This window comes from Schistocerca americana, chromosome 6 (genome assembly GCF_021461395.2).
Source record: "Schistocerca americana isolate TAMUIC-IGC-003095 chromosome 6, iqSchAmer2.1, whole genome shotgun sequence".
NCBI classification, from domain to species: Eukaryota; Metazoa; Arthropoda; class Insecta; order Orthoptera; family Acrididae; genus Schistocerca; species Schistocerca americana.
Window position 1 is genome coordinate 611,063,761 of NC_060124.1, and position 18,488 is coordinate 611,082,248.

General features: G+C 46.5%; 1 protein-coding gene across 1 annotated transcript in view; it reads right to left on the reverse strand.

Moving 5' to 3' along the window:
- LOC124620348 (cadherin-related tumor suppressor-like) overlaps positions 1-18,488 on the reverse strand; it is a 202,423-nt gene that overhangs the window by 27,146 nt on the left and 156,789 nt on the right. The window contains exon 6 of the mRNA XM_047147022.1: positions 686-844. Within this exon, the coding sequence (XP_047002978.1) occupies positions 686-844 (159 nt within the window). The remainder of the gene's footprint in view (positions 1-685; positions 845-18,488) is intronic.

The window sequence follows — 18,488 nt, forward strand, 5'->3', positions numbered from 1 at the left end:
TTCAATTACCGTGGCCTTGTGCAAAATGAAGTTTTGCCTCGAGGTCGTACGGTCAATAAGGAGTATTACCTTGACGTTATGCGCCGTTTGCGAGAAGCAATGCGGAAAACCGTCCGGAATTTATGGCTTTTACATCACGATAATGCACCTGCTCATTCATCGTTGCTCGTAAGAGATTTTTTGCCCAAAAACAATACGATAATATGTGCCTCAGACACCATATTCGCCGGATTTGTTGGCCCCCTGCAACTTTTTCCTGTTTCCAAAAGTGAAGAGACCTATGAAAGGCGAAGATTTTCAGAGACTGAGGAAATAAAAACTGCATCGCTGGAAGTACTCGAGGCTGTACGAAAAAGTGCTTATGAGAAGCGCTTCGAGGATTGGAAGAAGCGTTGACGCAAGTGTGTCGTATTTGAGGGGGATTACTTTGAAGTGGACAACACGAATGTTGATGAATAAATAAATATTTTTTTATAAAAATATAAAGTCACCCTACTTTTTGAACACAGCTCGTACATAAAAAGGTTGATAGAAATAAATGACACGTGTAAAATAGTGAAGAGTGAAGAAATAAGTGGCTGAACCGAGCAGGGCAGACGGGCGGCGCGCTACTGACCAGGCCGTCGGTGGCGCCGACGGAGAAGAGGCGCGCCGCGTCGCCCGCGCCGCCCCCGGGGCCGGCGACCAGCGAGTACTCGACGTAGCCGTTGCGGCCCTCGTCGCGGTCGACCGCCTTCACGGCCAGCACGACCGTGCCCGCCGGCGTGTTCTCCGCCACCGACACCTCGCCCGGCGAGATGAACTCGGGCGCCGCGTCGTTCACGTCCTTGAGCACCACCGTCACCTGCACAGACAGCGCAGCCGGCGGCTCCAGCGACACAGCTCCACGACAACAGGCATAGGCACAGGCAGGCAGGCACGGCGACTTCGCGAGGGTTGGGCCACGGGGCGTGAGGCAGACCACTAACGCAGCTCTCGGGACTGTGAACGAATTTGGTGAAAAAGTGTTGCTGCTCTTTTCATCTTACTTCTGGTGAAATCGCCGAGCGGGGTAGTCGCGCGGTCTGATGGCGCCTTGTCACGGTTCGCGCGGCTCCCCCCTTCGGAGGTTCGAGTCCTCCCTCAGGCATGGGTGTGTGTGTGTGTGTGTGTGTGTGTGTGTGTGTGTGTGTGTGTGTTGTCCTTAGCGTAAGTTACAGTTAGATTAAGTAGTGTGTAAGGCTAGGGACCATCTCGGCACAAATTTCCAAATTTTTCTGGAAAAAATCTCTTTCTCGTTTATGATAAACCGAAAAGTTTTATTGTGCAGCTACATAATTTTAGAATTAAAGCTTGGTTTGCACAATGTTGATGCAGTTTTGTTTGACATATACTTAGGCACGAGACTAACCTAAAATCGACACCGACCTCACTAACCTGCAAATGGGAGTCGCAGTGGTCCATCTCTCCCAGACAATCGGGACAGGTGTGCCGTGTGTTTTAAGGTGGTATATTCTTTTTTGAAATGCGAGCTGGAGTCAGCCCAGACAAATACTGCGCATTATATCTTTCAGACGACACCCATTGTTGATGATCCGCTTCGATTTGTTTCCCGTTAGAGGCAAAATTATTTCCAAGTGGAGTATTACGTGTCCTTTCGATACAGCGGCCTCAAATTAGTGCAATCGATATTCGCTTTATCGATATGTCTTAATAGGTGCAGGAGAACACGGCAGCGACAGCACCGCACGGCGCTTGCGCGAACTGGCTGCCAGTGACGGAAACATCCGACCACTTAGAACCGGTAGCGGAATTTTTCGGTACGTGTCTGCTCTCGGTAATAACAGATTTTTTTAAATATTTTACTAATAACCGATTATCAATTTATATATCAATTAACCGTAGCAGCAATAATAAGATTTTTGTTTTTAAATAAACCTATTTTTAAAAAAGGAATAATTTTTATTCGTAAAATTTGCAGTGGTTTCAAATATTGCCTTATTGTAGAGAACTGGAAAAGCGATTGGTGCCGTTTTGATAACAAACGAGTGACGAACACCTGGCACAAGAAATAGTAGAGAATTGCTGCGACAATAGCGTTCCCATTGGCGTGTGACGTGGCTGAAGGATCGGGTGTGCGCCCAGTGTTCAAGATGTGCCGACACCTCGTCTAACCAGTAGTTTGTCACTGTCCTCGACAGACGTCGTTGTACTGCACAATGGCACCAACACTAGTCTGGAAATATTTTTACCAAGTGACGTAGCAATGAAGTATTGTACTTGATCAGCTTTAAAAGATTAAATATTTGTCTGCCATTTCTACGAAACAATAAACTAGTAAGTAAATTATGGTAACAGTAATAAATAAAAAACTTAACAACAGTTCATTCATAGTACACAATAAGAATATAAGTAAATGATCTGCTGCCTGTGTCTACATAATATGCGTTTATCTGTTTGTAGCCCTTAATAACGGACAAATTAACACGAAAAATTGAGTACCTCAAACTCACTTTCCACCCTTCAGCACCATATATTTCTAATGAGTGGAATGATCCTCCATTACAGCAAGATGTTTCGAGCAGATTTTCAAAACGTTAGAATCAATAAAAGAATACAGACGATTTTTGTAGTATTCAACCACTTACCACCTTTCAAGAAAGCAGCAAACGCTGGATGGACAAAGCTTTCTTTTATTTGCCCATTTAATTTAATATTTTGAGTCTCTGTATCTCGAAACTACATTAATGACAGGAAAGACCAGAAATAAAAATCTGAAAATCGTATGTTTCTTAACAGCTGGGATAAACTTGCACGGAGAAAGAACCGATGTACCGGTAACCGAAATCGAGTCGCCGATAACCGCCATCCCTTCTCGCTGCTACCCGCATGCAGCAGCGCTGCTCATTCACTGCTGCAGTACTCTTTATTCTACACGTTCTGCTGTCCCTGTTAACACATATCGATAAAACAAATACAGCACTAGCCTAAGTTCGGAGCGCGCTGTAAAGTGGGCACGTAAAATTCGGCTTTAAAAATAACTTTTTTATAACTGGAAACAAAGTGACATATGGCGTCGCATGTAAGACGTGATAAGCAGCATTTATTCGGGCTGACTCGAGCAACACACTGCAAAAACAAAACTACAAGCATGTGTCGAAACATGGCAGAGAAAATGCGCGTGCCGACTCTAAGGAGAGGCGCTCTGCACATGAAGTACGGGGGAACCACCATCAAGACGACTGCATCCTGCTCTCACACTCTGGCGCACCACAGCAAGGTGTCGCTACAATTGTGACATGTTACAACGCAGACGTCAGCTGCATCTGAAATGTGGTGACAGAAACAGAACTGTACAAGAACAAGAACGAAAATATACCAAACACAAAATACGTAAGTAGTTACCATCTGGACCATGTTATTACCGATACCTTTGTTATCCACATTCGACGCATCCAGCCATAAAAGAACTTTGTTCTCTTCGGTAGAAAGCTTCTGAACACTGGCAAAGCCGCTCGGGGTAGCCGCGCGGTCTAGGGGTCGTGTCGCGGTCCGCGCGCCTCCCCCCGTCGGAGGTTCGAGTCCTCCCTCGGGCATGTGTGTGTGTGTGTGTGTGTTGCCCTTAGCGTCAGTTAGTTTAAGTTATATTAAGTAGTGCGTAAGCTTAGGGACCATGACCTCAGCAGTTTCGTCCCATAAGACCTTACCACAAATTTCCAAATTTTCCATTGGCAAAGGTTGGCGCTAATCAACCAATGAATAAATACAAGCTTTGGTGCAAAGAATTAAAAACGTCTTTTGTTCAGTTAGTTTTTGTATTTTGGCACTTACTTATGGAACCCTAAGCCACAGCCCTCTCCTCCAATACAGCATAATAATAACCACGATTATAAATGTAACAGTATTCACAGAGACAATGCTATCCCCTCTACATCTCGCCACAGATGCGGTTCATCCGCATAGGGACATGAATCACAGCACAAATATGAGATGAAAGTATGAAAGCGATGGTGTTTGCAATGGACTAATGGTGCGACCCAATGGAGAAGAAGTGGGAACGGAAAGGCTAAGGGAGTGGTGGGAATTTAAGGATTCAAATTAAATGCAGAGAAGTGTGAAATGATTCAGACAGTGAGGAAACAGAAGAGAACATCAACGAATGTAAGTATTAGAGGTCAAATACTAAAGAAAGTGGAAAGTTTCAAGACCCGGGGGAGCATAGCAGAAGACAGCAGCATGTATAACGAGGAGATTCGCGGAAGAGGAAGGCTGGCACATTGAAAGAACCCAGTGAAAGAACCCACGTGCAGAGCACGGACGGTCCAGCAAAATATAAACAAATGTTATACCGAATGAATATTCACTCTGCAGCGGAGTATGTGATGATTTGTAACACCTTGGCAGATAAGTACTGTGTTCCCGTCCGGCACAAAGTTTTAACCTCCCAGAAAGTTTTAAATGCTATGCCGAGCATATTATGCACGAGTGATCATGAACGCGTCGGAAACGTAAATAACGAAAAAATGCAGGTGAGCAGGATAGACGATTGCGAGATGAAATTTCAAATAAGTAGGACAGGACTAATAAGAAAAGAATGAATGAGACGGCGAAAGAAGTAGTGAAATAAAAGCTTATACAAGAGACCACAGAAAAGACTTGATTAAGATGGTGTAGGGTTATTACAAGAATGGGAGTTAGCGGGATGACGAGACAGGTTCTTGAAATGAATGTAGGAGGCAAGAGACCTAAAGGAAGCCCGAGAAACAAATGCACCGTTATGATGAAGGAACGTGTGAAGACAAGAGGAGAAGCCTGGGGCGGGTTGCATGTGGGACGACAGAAGACGGAGGGCTTGTGCCCTTGTCCCCCGGGTGAGGCCGAAACAACAAGAGAAAAATAAAAGAAAAGGGAGGGCGAACGAAGTAGAAGCGGAAGGAGGAGGGGGAGGAGCGGAAGAAGCGGAAGACTGTATTTCACTAAAAAGGGGGTGTTGGTAAGGTCTTATGGGACCGAACTGCTGAGCTCATCGGTCCCTAAGCTTACACACTACTTAGTCTAACTTAAACTGACTAAGGACGACACACACACACACACACACACGCCCGAGGAAGGACTCGAACCTACGACGGAGTGAGCACCGAGGACCGTGACAGCACGCCTTAGATCGCGTGGCTACCCCGCGCGGCTAAAGAAATGAGGGAGGGGTGCAGATGTATAAAACATGTGAAGATTCTGGCCAGACTGTGTTGAGCATCGCTTCCGTAAGACCTGCCGCTCCTTTGCACAGGGTGGCTTGTTTCTTGTTTTCGGTTACTAGATGGCAGTCACTTTCGCTATGCAAGTAAATCACTGCGACGAATATAATTGTCTTCTGAATCTATAAAAAGGAATCGGGTTACTGTTGCAAGCTGTGTGACGTTAGACTGTGAATTGTTCCATGTTTCCAACTGAATCGTACAAAAATGGATTTCTGAAACGTGCACGTTTACCTAGTAATTCCTAACTGGTTAAGCAACAGCTCTTTTCTTTTGCCCAGTAACTTCCAACTGAATACGGTTTGATTGCCATGGAGTTTGGAACTGGAGGATTGGTGGTTTCTTGTTGAAGAAGAAACCAAAGAATTCCTGACTTGAAATTGCTCTTGTCTGAAATACGAGGGCGCGCTGAAAAGTAACACCACCGAATTTTTTTCCTGTTCTCAATATCTGCATTACACGGGAGAGCCGAAGCAACTGGTACACCTGCCTCATACGGTGTAGGGCCGCCGCGAGCACGCAAAAGTGCCGAAACACCACATGGCATGGACTTGACTAAAGTCTGAAGTAGTGCTCGAGGGAATTGACACCATTATCCTGCTGGGCTGTCCATGAATCCGTAAGAATACGAGGGGGTGGACATCTCTTCTGAACAGTGCGTTGCAACAATCCCAAATGTGCTCAATAATGTTCATGTTTGAGGAGTTTGGTGGCCAGCGGAAGGGTTTAAACTAAGAAGAATGTTTCTGGAGCCACCGTGTAGCAATTCTGGACGTGTGGGGTGTCGCATTGTCCTGCTGGAATTTCCCAAGTCCGTCGCAATGCTCAAAGGACATGAATGGATGCAGGTGATCAGGCAGGATACTTACGTACGTGTCATCTGTCAGAGGAATATCTAGACGTGTCAGGGGACCCATATCACCCCAACTGCAGACGCCCCACACCATAACAGAGACTCCACCAGCTTCAACAGTCCCCTGTTGACATGCAGGGTTCATGTCTTTATGAGGTTGTCGACACAAATTTAAACGAGATTCGTCCAACCTGGCTACATGTTTCCAACCACCAACAGCCCAATGTCGGTGTTGACGGGGCCAGGCGGGGCGTAAAGGTTTGTGTCACGCTGTCATCATAGGTACACGAGCGGGCCTTCGTCTCCGAAAGCCCATATCGACGATGTTTCGTTTAATGGTTCGTACGCCGACAGTTGTTGACTGCCCGATATTGAAATCTGCAGCAGTTTGAGGAATGGTTGCACTTCTCTCGCTCTGTACGATTCTCTTCAGTCATCGTTCGTCCCGTTCTTGCAGGATATTTTTACGGCCGCAGCGATGTCGATGATTTGATGTTTTACCGGATTCCTGATATTCACGGTACACTCGTAAAATAGTCGTACAGGAAAATTCTCACTTCAACGCTACCTCGGAGATACTGTGTGCCATCGGTGGCGCGCCGCCTATAACACACATTCAAACTCGCTTTAAATGTTGGTAATCTGCCACTGCAGTATCAGTAACCGATCTGACACCTGCACCAGACAGTTGTCTTATACAGGCGTTGCCGACAGCAGGGCCATATTCCGCCTGTTTGCGTATCTCTGGCAGTAGTTAAGCGGTGCAAACAGGGGTGAGGTTATAGCTCCGTCAACCGAATCACTCATTCTACAGTGACAGTATCAACGATCCTGTTTCTCGTTGGGAGAAATGTGTTCGTCGCTGAGGTGACTATGATGAGAAATACACACATCATAAAAAGTTTCGCATCACCCTGGTTCCCAGAACTCCTGAAGATAGAGGTTGAGTGTGAATATTGCATCACAGACAAAGTCCCTTTCACTCTTCAGAGATGTCACTAAACCCGCCCAAAGACGTAAACAACCATGCATGAGCAGCGTCTGTTAGAAGGAGGGTCCGACAGCCGATCAGTTCCAGTCATTCCACCAGGAAGCAGGTATACGGCTCGTGTTGTCTGTAGTTCAACCATGCCTAGGCGGTCAATACCGCGGTTCGATCGCGTCCGCCTTGTTTCTTTGCGCCAGGGAGTGCTCAACAAGGGAGGTGTCCAGGCGTCTTGGAGTGAACTAATGCGATGTTGTTCAGACGTGGCGGAGATAGAGAGAGACAGGGTGGATGACAAGCCTCGCTTAGGCCGCTCAAGGGCTGCTACCGCAGTGGATGACCGCTACCTACTCATTGTGACTCGGAGGAACCTTAAAGGCAACGCCATCATGTTGAATAATGCTTTTCGTGCAGCCACAGGATGTCGTGTTACGACACAAACTGCTCGCAATATGCTACACGATGCGCAACCTCACTCCCGACGCCCATGGCGAGATCCATCTTTGCAACCACGACATCATGCAGCGTGGTACAGACGGGCCCAAAAACACGACGAATGGACCGCTCGGGATTGGCATACGTGTGAGTGTCGCATATGCTTTCAAGCAGACAATCGTCGGAGACGTGTTTGGAGGCAACCCGGTCAGGCAGAAGGCCTTAGACACATTGTCCAGCGAGTGCAGCAAGCTGGAGGTTCCCTGCTGTTTTGGGGTGGTGTGGGGCCGACGTACGCCGCTGGTGGTTATGGAAGGCGCCGTAGCGACTGTTCGATACGTGAAGGCCGTCATCCGACCGATACTGCATCGACATCGGTAGCATATTGACGAGGCGTTCGCCTTCATGGACGACAGTTCGGACCCCATCCTGCACATCTTGTGAATGATTTCTTCAGGATAACGACATCGCTCGTCTAGAGTGGCCAGCACGATCTCCAGACATGAACCCTATCGAACATGCCTGGGATAGATTGAAAAGGGCTGTTTATGGGCGACGTGACCCTCCAACCACTCTGAGGGATCTGCTCCGAATCGCCATTGAGGAGTGGGACAATCTGGACTAACAGTGCCTTGATGAACTTGTGGATAGTATGCCACGACGAATACAGGCATGCATCAGTGCAAGAGGATGTGCTACTGGGTATTAGAAGTACCGGTGTGTACAGAAGTCTGGACCACCACCTCTGAAGGTCTCGCTGTATGGTGGTCGAACATGCAATGTGTGGTTTTCATGACCAAGAAGGGCGTAAGTGATGTTTATGTTGACCTCTATTCCAATTTTCTGGACAGGTTCTGGAACTTTGGGAACCGAGGTGATACAAAACTCTTTTTGATGTATGTAAATTTGTAGACACGTAGAATAAAGCTGTAGAATGTGAATAACGTGTTCTGGCGTATTCGCTGGGAATCCCATTTTGAGAAGGTCGCCCACCTGGTGTGAGTCTTTTTATTCGACGCCACCCGGTCCCCGCGGAAAGAAAATCTTCGACCCGGCCGAGAATCGAGAGGGGGTCCTTCGTACTGCATTAAGCGGCGCTATCGCTCAGCTGAGCTACGGAGGCGGACAGAGTGTTGACAACGTTTGTTTTATTTAATAAGCGTTACGAGCTTTCACATAAAAAATTCGGAGGCATCAGTTTTGAGCTCGCCCTCGTGCTCAACGAGTAGCGAAAAGCGCGGCGCGCACACTGCCTGGCCGTGTTTAATGGCGGGCTGGAGGGAGGGGGGGGGGGGGGGGGGGGATCCAGTGCGACGGCAGGCTGCATCCTCGCTGACGGAGGGCATTTTGAACATTTCATTTACGAAGGTGTTGCACACTGTAACCGAGTGAGTATTTTACACATTTCTTGCGAAAAACAGTTTTATATAATGCTTGTACGTCCCGTTCCTGTGCGTTTCCCATGATAAATGTGATTACGGAGAGAAGTAGGAAATGAGGTCTAACGCGGAAATAATGCGTTCCCAGACCCGTGGCCGTATGACGTATTGTCTTCCGCTACGTGCGAGGAATGCTTCCTGAAAGTTTGAACACTCGTTTTTCTTACATCCTGTAAATGGTACCATCGTGTCAATAATAAAAGTATAATTAGAAAAAGTGACGTTGAGTTACTTTACCTCGATATGGGCGTTACCATGGGTAACAGAAGAAATACTTCAGTTGATTGATGAAAGGAGGAAGTACAAACCAAGTCTCGCACCTGCTCTACCAGTGACAGAGCCTTTGTGACAATTACGTTTCATAACACCCAAATTGTTACACCTACGCGTTTGTAAGAATTAGCTAATTCTAATACTGACTCATTGATAGTAGACTAGTGCACAATTTTACATCTGTCAACATTTAAAGCTAGTTGTCAATCAGTCACTGCTTCGAAATCTTATCAAGATCCGACTGAATATTTGTGGAACCTTTTTCATAAATATACACTTCCCCACCACGTGCCTCAAGTTACTTCTAAGTGTGTCGATGACTCTCCATCCGAGGAAACATTCTGTGTCCTTCCTACCAGGAATTCTCAACCCATTCGCAAATTTCGTTTGAAATCTCACTGCACCTTGTGTTCGTCAACAAGCGTCCGTGTGGTACTAAGTCAAATGCCTCTTGGAAATCGAGCTATACTACACCTATCTGGTTGCTTTCAGAATTCCATGTATAAAAAGTGCAAGCTGGGTTTTCGGAGCCAATGCCGGATGGCACTGAGGAGATCATTGTGGTCGCTTACCGAAACTCATTACGGCCGAGTGGAGAATGCGTCGTAAGACTGCAGCTGCGGGAGGTCAGAGGCAGCTCTGTTGACTGCCTGCTCGCTGCTCAGACCGCTGCTCTCGCTCTTCCTCTACAGTTCTTATCCTCCCACAGTTCTTATCCTGTACTGGCAAACTGACGATGCGTAAACGCGTCAGCATGTTTCGCATCAACCGATCCCTCGTTTTAGTCAATTTGTGTCATAAAGATCTTTCATAGTCACTGTCCATTCATTGGTAACGCTATGTACCGGTCTAATGTTTTGCATTTTTCTGTAGTAAAACCTGGACTGTTTTAAAGTGTACGTTTCATTCCTGTACAAGGCTGCGATCTGGAAGAAATATCTTCACGAAGGAATTGCTATCAGTCTAATTCATATTCCATGTTAACAATTTTTTCTTTATCAAACATGCTTTTCTTGCTTTTCCAGTATGCACGTTACATCCTCTCTACTTCAGCATCATCAGTTATTCTTCTAACCAAAACTCATCTGCTACTCTTAATGTCTTATTTGTTACTGTAATTCCCTCGGCTTCGTCTGATTTAATTCAACTCTTTTCATTTACCTGTGTTTTACTTTTTCCGATGTTTATTTTATAACTTGTTTTCAAGACATTATTCAGTCAGATCAACTTTAACTAAGTTCTTTTCATCTCTGGTATTATTATACTATTGTCAGCACCTCTCGGGCGATTTGTTTCCTCTCGCTAAACTTTAATTCTGTTTCAAAATTCCCCCTTTGTTTCCTGTATTGCTTGCTCGACGTACCGACTGAGTAACGTGGGGTATCGGTTACAACTTCCCGTCACTCCCTTCTCAGCTGCTGCTTCCCTTCAGGAGTCCTCTCATGGGACGTGAAAGCGTTCGTGGACGAGGAGCCGCGGAACTCCAGGCTCCACTGCAGTGCGAAGCGTCAAAGGAAGGACCTGCCGCGTCACAGCTCTGCTTCGTGGAAAGGACCGTGCGCAGTGAGGTAGAGCAAAAGTTTTACGCTATAAGTAAAGCTTGGGAGTCTCGATATTGTGTTTAGTCAGATGGAGTAGAATTGAGTTTTTGGTGATTTTTATATCATAGCGTGATATGAACAAATGCTATTTCAAAGCACCAGCACATTGAGGGTCCATCGAAAACTCATAGTTTTAAGTACGGTTTGTTACATTAAGCTTACAGGCCTGTCGCTACAACTTGTGTGATATGAAAGGATACAGTTCGAATGCTACGGTACAGTGATGATTCATCAGAAGCACGTCGCCACTGGTACAGATTTCATAGCTGGATGTCAGACAATGACATTTGTAGTTACAGCCTTTAAAATTCTTTACAAATCATACACTGTATAAGTTAGTCACAGTCAGCATGTTGAAACTGTAGTGTAGTTTACAGCGTTTTAAATCATAAAATGAAACGCAGCAGATTCGCGTCACGCTAGTTGCAAGAACCTTTTCCGCTTTTTGTTTTCTACAAAATTGTTGGATTTCTTACTATTTTAATGCGATTATTATATCAAAAAGTCGATGTCATTTATTATAAATGATATATTTGTCCAGTTCTTGTTTCACAAAGCCCAACGAATGAATGTTTCTCCGGTAGCGAGAAATCTTAGCGTGACTGTCAATGAATGTAACGAAGTAAACCCAAATTTGAAGTTTTTCTATTACGAGTCTTTGTGTAAAAGATATATATAAAAGATATAAACCTATCCCTCGGGTTTATTGATTCCCTCATGCTTGTGTCTTGCCAGAAAATATGTTTTCCGACGATTGTAAGTAGATTCGAAAAAATCTGCTCTTCCATTCGAATGAAATAACGAACCGAGTCTCGATCTCGAAACCAATGTAATGAAGTATGTTACGTTAGAGTAGTGTCAATATCAACATTGAGAATATGGATATTATGCATGTGTAAAGCGACATTAGACACTACACTTTAACCGTGTTCAAATTAAAACCGGAAATGTGATGGAGGTTCAGTTTAGTTAGCAAAAAAATTTTTACGGGTACGCATCTCAGATTGCCGTACGGCATCGTGCAGTGTTGCTCCATCAGCTATTCGCTCTCCAAGCCGTCGACGAGTTCAGAATGTTCTCGGCGATTTCCTCCAGTCTTCTTCGGCAGCTGCAAACAGAGTTAACGCAGCTATTTTACGCGCCTCCATTTTCGTAAACAACCTGTGTGATTAGCGCGCCAGATTCATCCGACAACAGTCTCCGGAGAGCGTTTCGGTGCCAAATCACGAGTGGCGAGCACGTCACGGCACGTTCGGTGAGAAGTAACGAGGTCGCTGCGGCACCACACTGGCCCGCTTCGCCGTGACTGACGCTCGACGCGCTCCGTCTCTTACAACCGCAGTCCGGTTCTACGCGCGAGTTGCACTCTGGGTGGCGGGGCGCGCGTCGAGGGCGGCCTGGCCAGCACACGCCACTTCCGGGTCGCGGCGACTGCGCCTTCTTCCAGCAACTGTCCAGGCGTCGCCGGCGCCGGCGTCGGCGTCGGTGTGGGAGAGTGAGCAGCCGGCGGCCGCGGCGAGGAGGCGGCGGCGGCGGCTGCGACTGCGCTCGCCCGCCCCCGCGGCAGTCCCACTTCGCCTGCCGTCGCTTATGAATATGGAGATTGGTTGCGAGCCCTCGGCCGCCCTGCTGCGGAAAGCGAACCACCTCGCCGGTCATTACCGGTGGGGGGGTGCGGGGGGGGGGGGAACCGAACCGAGAGCCGCGCACGCTCTGTACCGGCCCAGTTCTGAACACTGGGAATACAGCTGCCCCTAACAAAGAGAGTCTCCATTCGTTTATGTCTACTTGTTTTCCAAACCTGAACAGCACCAGTCACCACATGATCTACATCTACATCATACTCCGCAAGCCAGCTAATGGTGTGTGGCGGAGGGTACTTTCGGTACACTAGCTGATCCCTCTAACCCTGTTCCACTCGCGAATAGGGCGTGGGAAGATCGATTGTCGTTAAACCTGTCTATTGGCTCTAATTTCTCGAATGTTCTGCTCGTGGTCAACACGCGAGATGTGTCCAACTTCTCCTGAAAAGCACTGTCCCGAAATTTCAACAGCAACTCTCTGCGTGATGCACGACGTCTCTCTTGTAACGTCTGGCAGTGGAGTTTGTTTAGCATCTCCGCAACGCTCTCTCGCCAGCTAAAAGATTCCATGACGAATCGAGCCGCTCATCGTTGGATCTTCTCTATCTCCTCTGTCAGTCCTACCAGACGGATAAACAATACTCAAGAACAGGGCGAACAAGCGCCTTATAAGCCACATCTTTCGTGCGTGAGTTACATCTCCTTAAGCTTCTTCCGATGAATCTGAGTCTGGTATCTGCTGTTCCCACTATCTGCTTTATATGGTCATTCCACTTAAGGTCGCTCTGGATAGTTACGCCTAGACATTTTAAGGCAGACGTCTCTCCAGCTGTTTGTCAGTAGTAGTGTAACTGTACAGTAGTGGATTTCTTTTCCTATGTGTGTGCAATGTGTTACATTTATTTACGTTCACAGTCAACTGCCAGAGGCTGCACCAGTTCATCAATTCTCTGCAGGTCGTTCTGTAAATTCTTACTATCTTCTGGCGTCGCTACTTTGCTATAAACAACTACATCATCTGGGAATAGGCTTAAAGAGCATCCGACGCTTTTTACTAGATCATTTAAATATATATATTGTAAACAGCAACGGCCCTATCCCTATGATACTCCGATTATTAGATTTCCATCTGTCGATTTTGTTCCGCTAAGAACGACGTGTTGAGTTCTATCTGCAAGAAAGTTTTGAATGCGATCGCAAGTCTGCTCCGACACTCCGTTAGCTCGTATTTTTCTCATTAAGCGGCAGTGCGAGACGGCGTGAAATACCTCACTGAAGTCAAGCGACACGGCATCGAGCTGGTCCCCGTTGTCCACTGCTCTGTGGATCTCGTGGAGGGACAGAGTGAGCTGTGTTTCGCAGCATCTCTGTTTGCGGAATCCATGCTGACTTTTATAGACGGGACTTATCCTGTGTACAGGGTTCAAATGGCTCTAAGCACTATGGGACTTAACATCTGAGGTCATCAGTCCCCAAGACTCAGAACTACCTAAACCTAACTAACCTAAGGACATCACACACATCCATGCTCAGGATTCGAACCTGCAACAGTAGCAGCAGCGCGTTTCCGGACTGAATCGCATGTGAGGTCCGAAATTGCTTAGTCACGTAGTTACGGCTAGTAAAAGATTTTGCCTGAAATTTAGCAACTTCGCTAATATGAAGCCATCGCAAAACCGTACGAGGTTAAAGTAAAGCACGATTTCCATTTATTTTCTTGTTATTGGTCTGGTGAATCATATAAAACGTGTCCCAGACGTGTATCTGCAATAGTTTTCCAGAACGTCCAGAGTGCCGAAAAATAATGCCGCCGAGTGTTTTATTCTGTTCTCAATATCGACTGAGGTATTATACGTTATGCACGCTACTCGGCCGACTCTCACACTTTGCTGACGTAAGTTGCAGCGCTCCGCCTCTGGAGGGCTCCAATTTTAGCGTGTAACATGGCGGAGTGTAACTTAGAATATGTCTGTGCTCGACAGACGGCGTGCTGTAATCCAGTTTATAGCCGCAGAAAACTTCGTCCACAAATGGAACACGCCCCCTTCTGCCTGACAATGCTAGACCACACACGAGCGCGGCATCAGCAACAATCCCACTCCTTGGAATGACCGCCATCGATCGTCCTCCGTGCAATCCCGACTTGGCCCCATCCAATTTTCATCTGTTTCGAAAACTTATACAACAGCTTCAGTGCCTTCAATTTGACAGTAATGAAGCGGTGCAAGGATATGTGAGGTTGTGGTTCCGTCAACAAACTCAAACATTCGACAGCGACACTGACCTCTTGTTGGGAGAAATATGTTTGTATCCAGGGTGACTACGCTGAGAAATAAGTATTTAGACATGAAGAATAAAGACGTAGAATGTTAATAAGGTCTGCTGTATTTAAAAAGTTTTAAGAGATTTCACATAACAAATTCGCAAGCATTTTTTTTCAACACAACTTCGAAGATGGCCTAGAAGTTTTTCTCAAGATGTTTCATTCACTTTTAATTTAATACTTTTCTAGAAAGTAGGGATAATGTCTAGTGTGCTCCCTGCCGCCGTTGGATAAGCAGCTGAGCAGCAAGTCGTATACTCCTAGCTCACTCATTTGTTACATAGTTTAATTCTTAATTTCTTTGCGTGTTTTTGGTACTTGCATTGTTTAGTTCATAAATTTCGGGCGTATTATAGTATTTGAGAGTGTAGCATCGTGTTTTAGTATCTGAATAGTGTAATTTCGCTTAGTCTCCTTCCGCCGCCGAGCAGTGTCAGCAGTGCGCAAGTAGCAGCATTACTGCATTTACTAGGCAATCTTGTATTTTAATAACCGTTTAAATTTTGTCGATTTGTTTGCGCTCTCTGTAGATTAGTTCAGACGTTCTTAGCAAAACAGTTTTTAGCATGGATAGGAACTGCAACTGCTGTGTTCGGATGCAGGCTGAGTTGGCATCCCTTCGCTCCCAGCTTCAGGCAGTGTTGGCTTCGGTCACACAGCTTGAGGCTGTTGCCAATGGGCATCACTGTGGGGGTCGGGATGGGGGTTTGTCGGGGACGGCCAGCTCGTCCCACGCATCCCCTGATCGGACTACGACTGTGGTTGCCCGGGATACTGCCCGCATTGAGGCTGATCCCTCACCTGTGGTAGAGTGGGAGGTCGTTTCAAGGTGTGGCAGGGGGCGAAAGACATTCCGGAGGGCTGAACGGAAAGCCTCTCCAGTTTGTCTGACGAACCGGTTTCAGGCTCTGTCTCAGGCTGATACTGATCTTCGGCCTGACATGGCTGCTTGTCCTGTTCCAGAGGTTGCCCCTCAGTCTGCAAGATCCGGGCAGTCGCAGAGGGTGGGCTTACTGGTAGTTGGGAGCTCCAACGTCAGGCGCGTAATGGGGCCCCTTAGGGAAATGGCAGCAAGAGAGGGGAAGAAAACCAATGTGCACTCCGTGTGCATACCGGGGGGAGTCATTCCAGATGTGGAAAGGGTCCTTCCGGATGCCATGAAGGGTACAGGGTGCACCCATCTGCAGGTGGTCGCTCATGTCGGCACCAATGATGTGTGTCGCTATGGATCGGAGGAAATCCTCTCTGGCTTCCGGCGGCTATCTGATTTGGTGAAGACTGCCAGTCTCGCTAGCGGGATGAAAGCAGAGCTCACCATCTGCAGCATCGTCGACAGGACTGACTGCGGACCTTTGGTACAGAGCCGAGTGGAGGGTCTGAATCAGAGGCTGAGACGGTTCTGCGACCGTGTGGGCTGCAGATTCCTCGACTTGCGCCATAGGGTGGTGGGGTTTCGGGTTCCGCTGGATAGGTCAGGAGTCCACTACACGCAACAAGCGGCTACACGGGTAGCAGGGGTTGTGTGGCGTGGGCTGGGCGGTTTTTTAGGTTAGATGGCCTTGGGCAAGTACAGAAAGGGCAACAGCCTCAACGGGTGCGGGGCAAAGTCAGGACATGCGGGGACCGAGCAGCAATCGGTATCGTAATTGTCAACTGTCGAAGCTGCGTTGGTAAAGTACCGGAACTTCAAGCGCTGATAGAAGGCACCGAAGCTGAAATCGTTATAGGTACAGAAAGCTGGCTTAAGCCAGAGATAGATTCTGCCGAAATTTTTACAAAGGTACAGACGGTGTTTAGAAAGGATAGATTGCATGCAACCGGTGGTGGAGTGTTCATCGCTGTTAGTAGTAGTTTATCCTGTAGTGAAGTAGAAGTGGATAGTTCCTGTGAATTATTATGGGTGGAGGTTACACTAAACAACCGAACTAGGTTAATAATTGGCTCCTTTTACCGACCTCCCGACTCAGCAGCATTAGTGGCAGAACAACTGAGAGAAAATTTGGAATACATTTCACATAAATTTTCTCAGCATGTTATAGTCTTAGGTGGAGATTTCAATTTACCAGATATAGACTGGGACACTCAGATGTTTAGCACGGGTGGTAGGGACAGAGCATCGAGTGACATTATACTGAGTGCACTATCCGAAAATTACCTCGAGCAATTAAACAGAGAACCGACTCGTGGAGATAACATATTGGACCTACTGATAACAAACAGACCCGAACTTTTCGAATCTATATGTACAGAACAGGGAATCAGTGATCATAAGGCCGTTGCAGCATCCCTGAATATGGAAGTTAATAGGAATATAAAAAAAGGGAGGAAGGTTTATCTGTTTAGCAAGAGTAATAGAAGGCAGATTTCAGACTACCTAACAGATCAAAACGAAAATTTCTGTTCCGACGCTGACAATGTTGAGTGTTTATGGAAAAAGTTCAAGGCAATCGTAAAATGCGTTTTAGACAGGTACGTGCCGAGTAAAACTGTGAGGGACGGGAAAAACCCACCGTGGTACAACAACAAAGTTAGGAAACTACTGCGAAAGCAAAGAGAGCTTCACTCCAAGTTTAAACGCAGCCAAAACCTCTCAGACAAACAGAAGCTAAACGATGTCAAAGTTAGCGTAAGGAGGGCTATGCGTGAAGCGTTCATTGAATTCGAAAGTAAAATTCTATGTACCGACTTGACAGAAAATCCTAGGAAGTTCTGGTCTTACGTTAAATCAGTAAGTGGCTCGAAACAGCATATCCAGACACTACGGGATGATGATGGCATTGAAACAGAGGATGACACGCGTAAAGCTGAAATACTAAACACCTTTTTCCAAAGCTGTTTCACAGAGGAAGACCGCACTGCAGTTCCTTCTCTAAATCCTCGCACAAACGAAAAAATGGCTGACATCGAAATAAGTGTCCAAGGAATAGAAAAGCAACTGGAATCACTCAATAGAGGAAAGTCCACTGGACCTGACGGGATACCAATTCGATTCTACACAGAGTACGCGAAAGAACTTGCCCCCCTTCTAACAGCCGTGTACCGCAAGTCTCTAGAGGAACGGAGGGTTCCAAATGATTGGAAAAGAGCACAGATAGTCCCAGTCTTCAAGAAGGGTCGTCGAGCAGATGCGCAAAACTATAGACCTATATCTCTTACGTCGATCTCTTGTAGAATTTTAGAACATGTTTTTTGCTCGCGTATCATGTCATTTCTGGAAACCCAGAATCTACTATGTAGGAATCAACATGGATTCCGGAAACAGCGATCGTGTGAGACCCAACTCGCCTTATTTGTTCATGAGACCCAGAAAATATTAGATACAGGCTCCCAGGTAGATGCTATTTTTCTTGACTTCCGGAAGGCGTTCGATACAGTTCCGCACTGTCGCCTGATAAGCAAAGTAAGAGCCTACGGAATATCAGACCAGCTGTGTGGCTGGATTGAGGAGTTTTTGGCAAACAGAACACAGCATGTTGTTATCAATGGAGAGACGTCTACAGACGTTAAAGTAACCTCTGGCGTGCCACAGGGGAGTGTTATGGGACCATTGCTTTTCACAATATATATAAATGACTTAGTAGATAGTGTCGGAAGTTCCATGCGGCTTTTCGCGGATGATGCTGTAGTATACAGAGAAGTTGCTGCATTAGAAAATTGTAGCGAAATACAGGAAGATCTGCAGCGGATAGGCACTTGGTGCAGGGAGTGGCAACTGACCCTTAACATAGACAAATGTAATGTATTGCGAATACATAGAAAGAA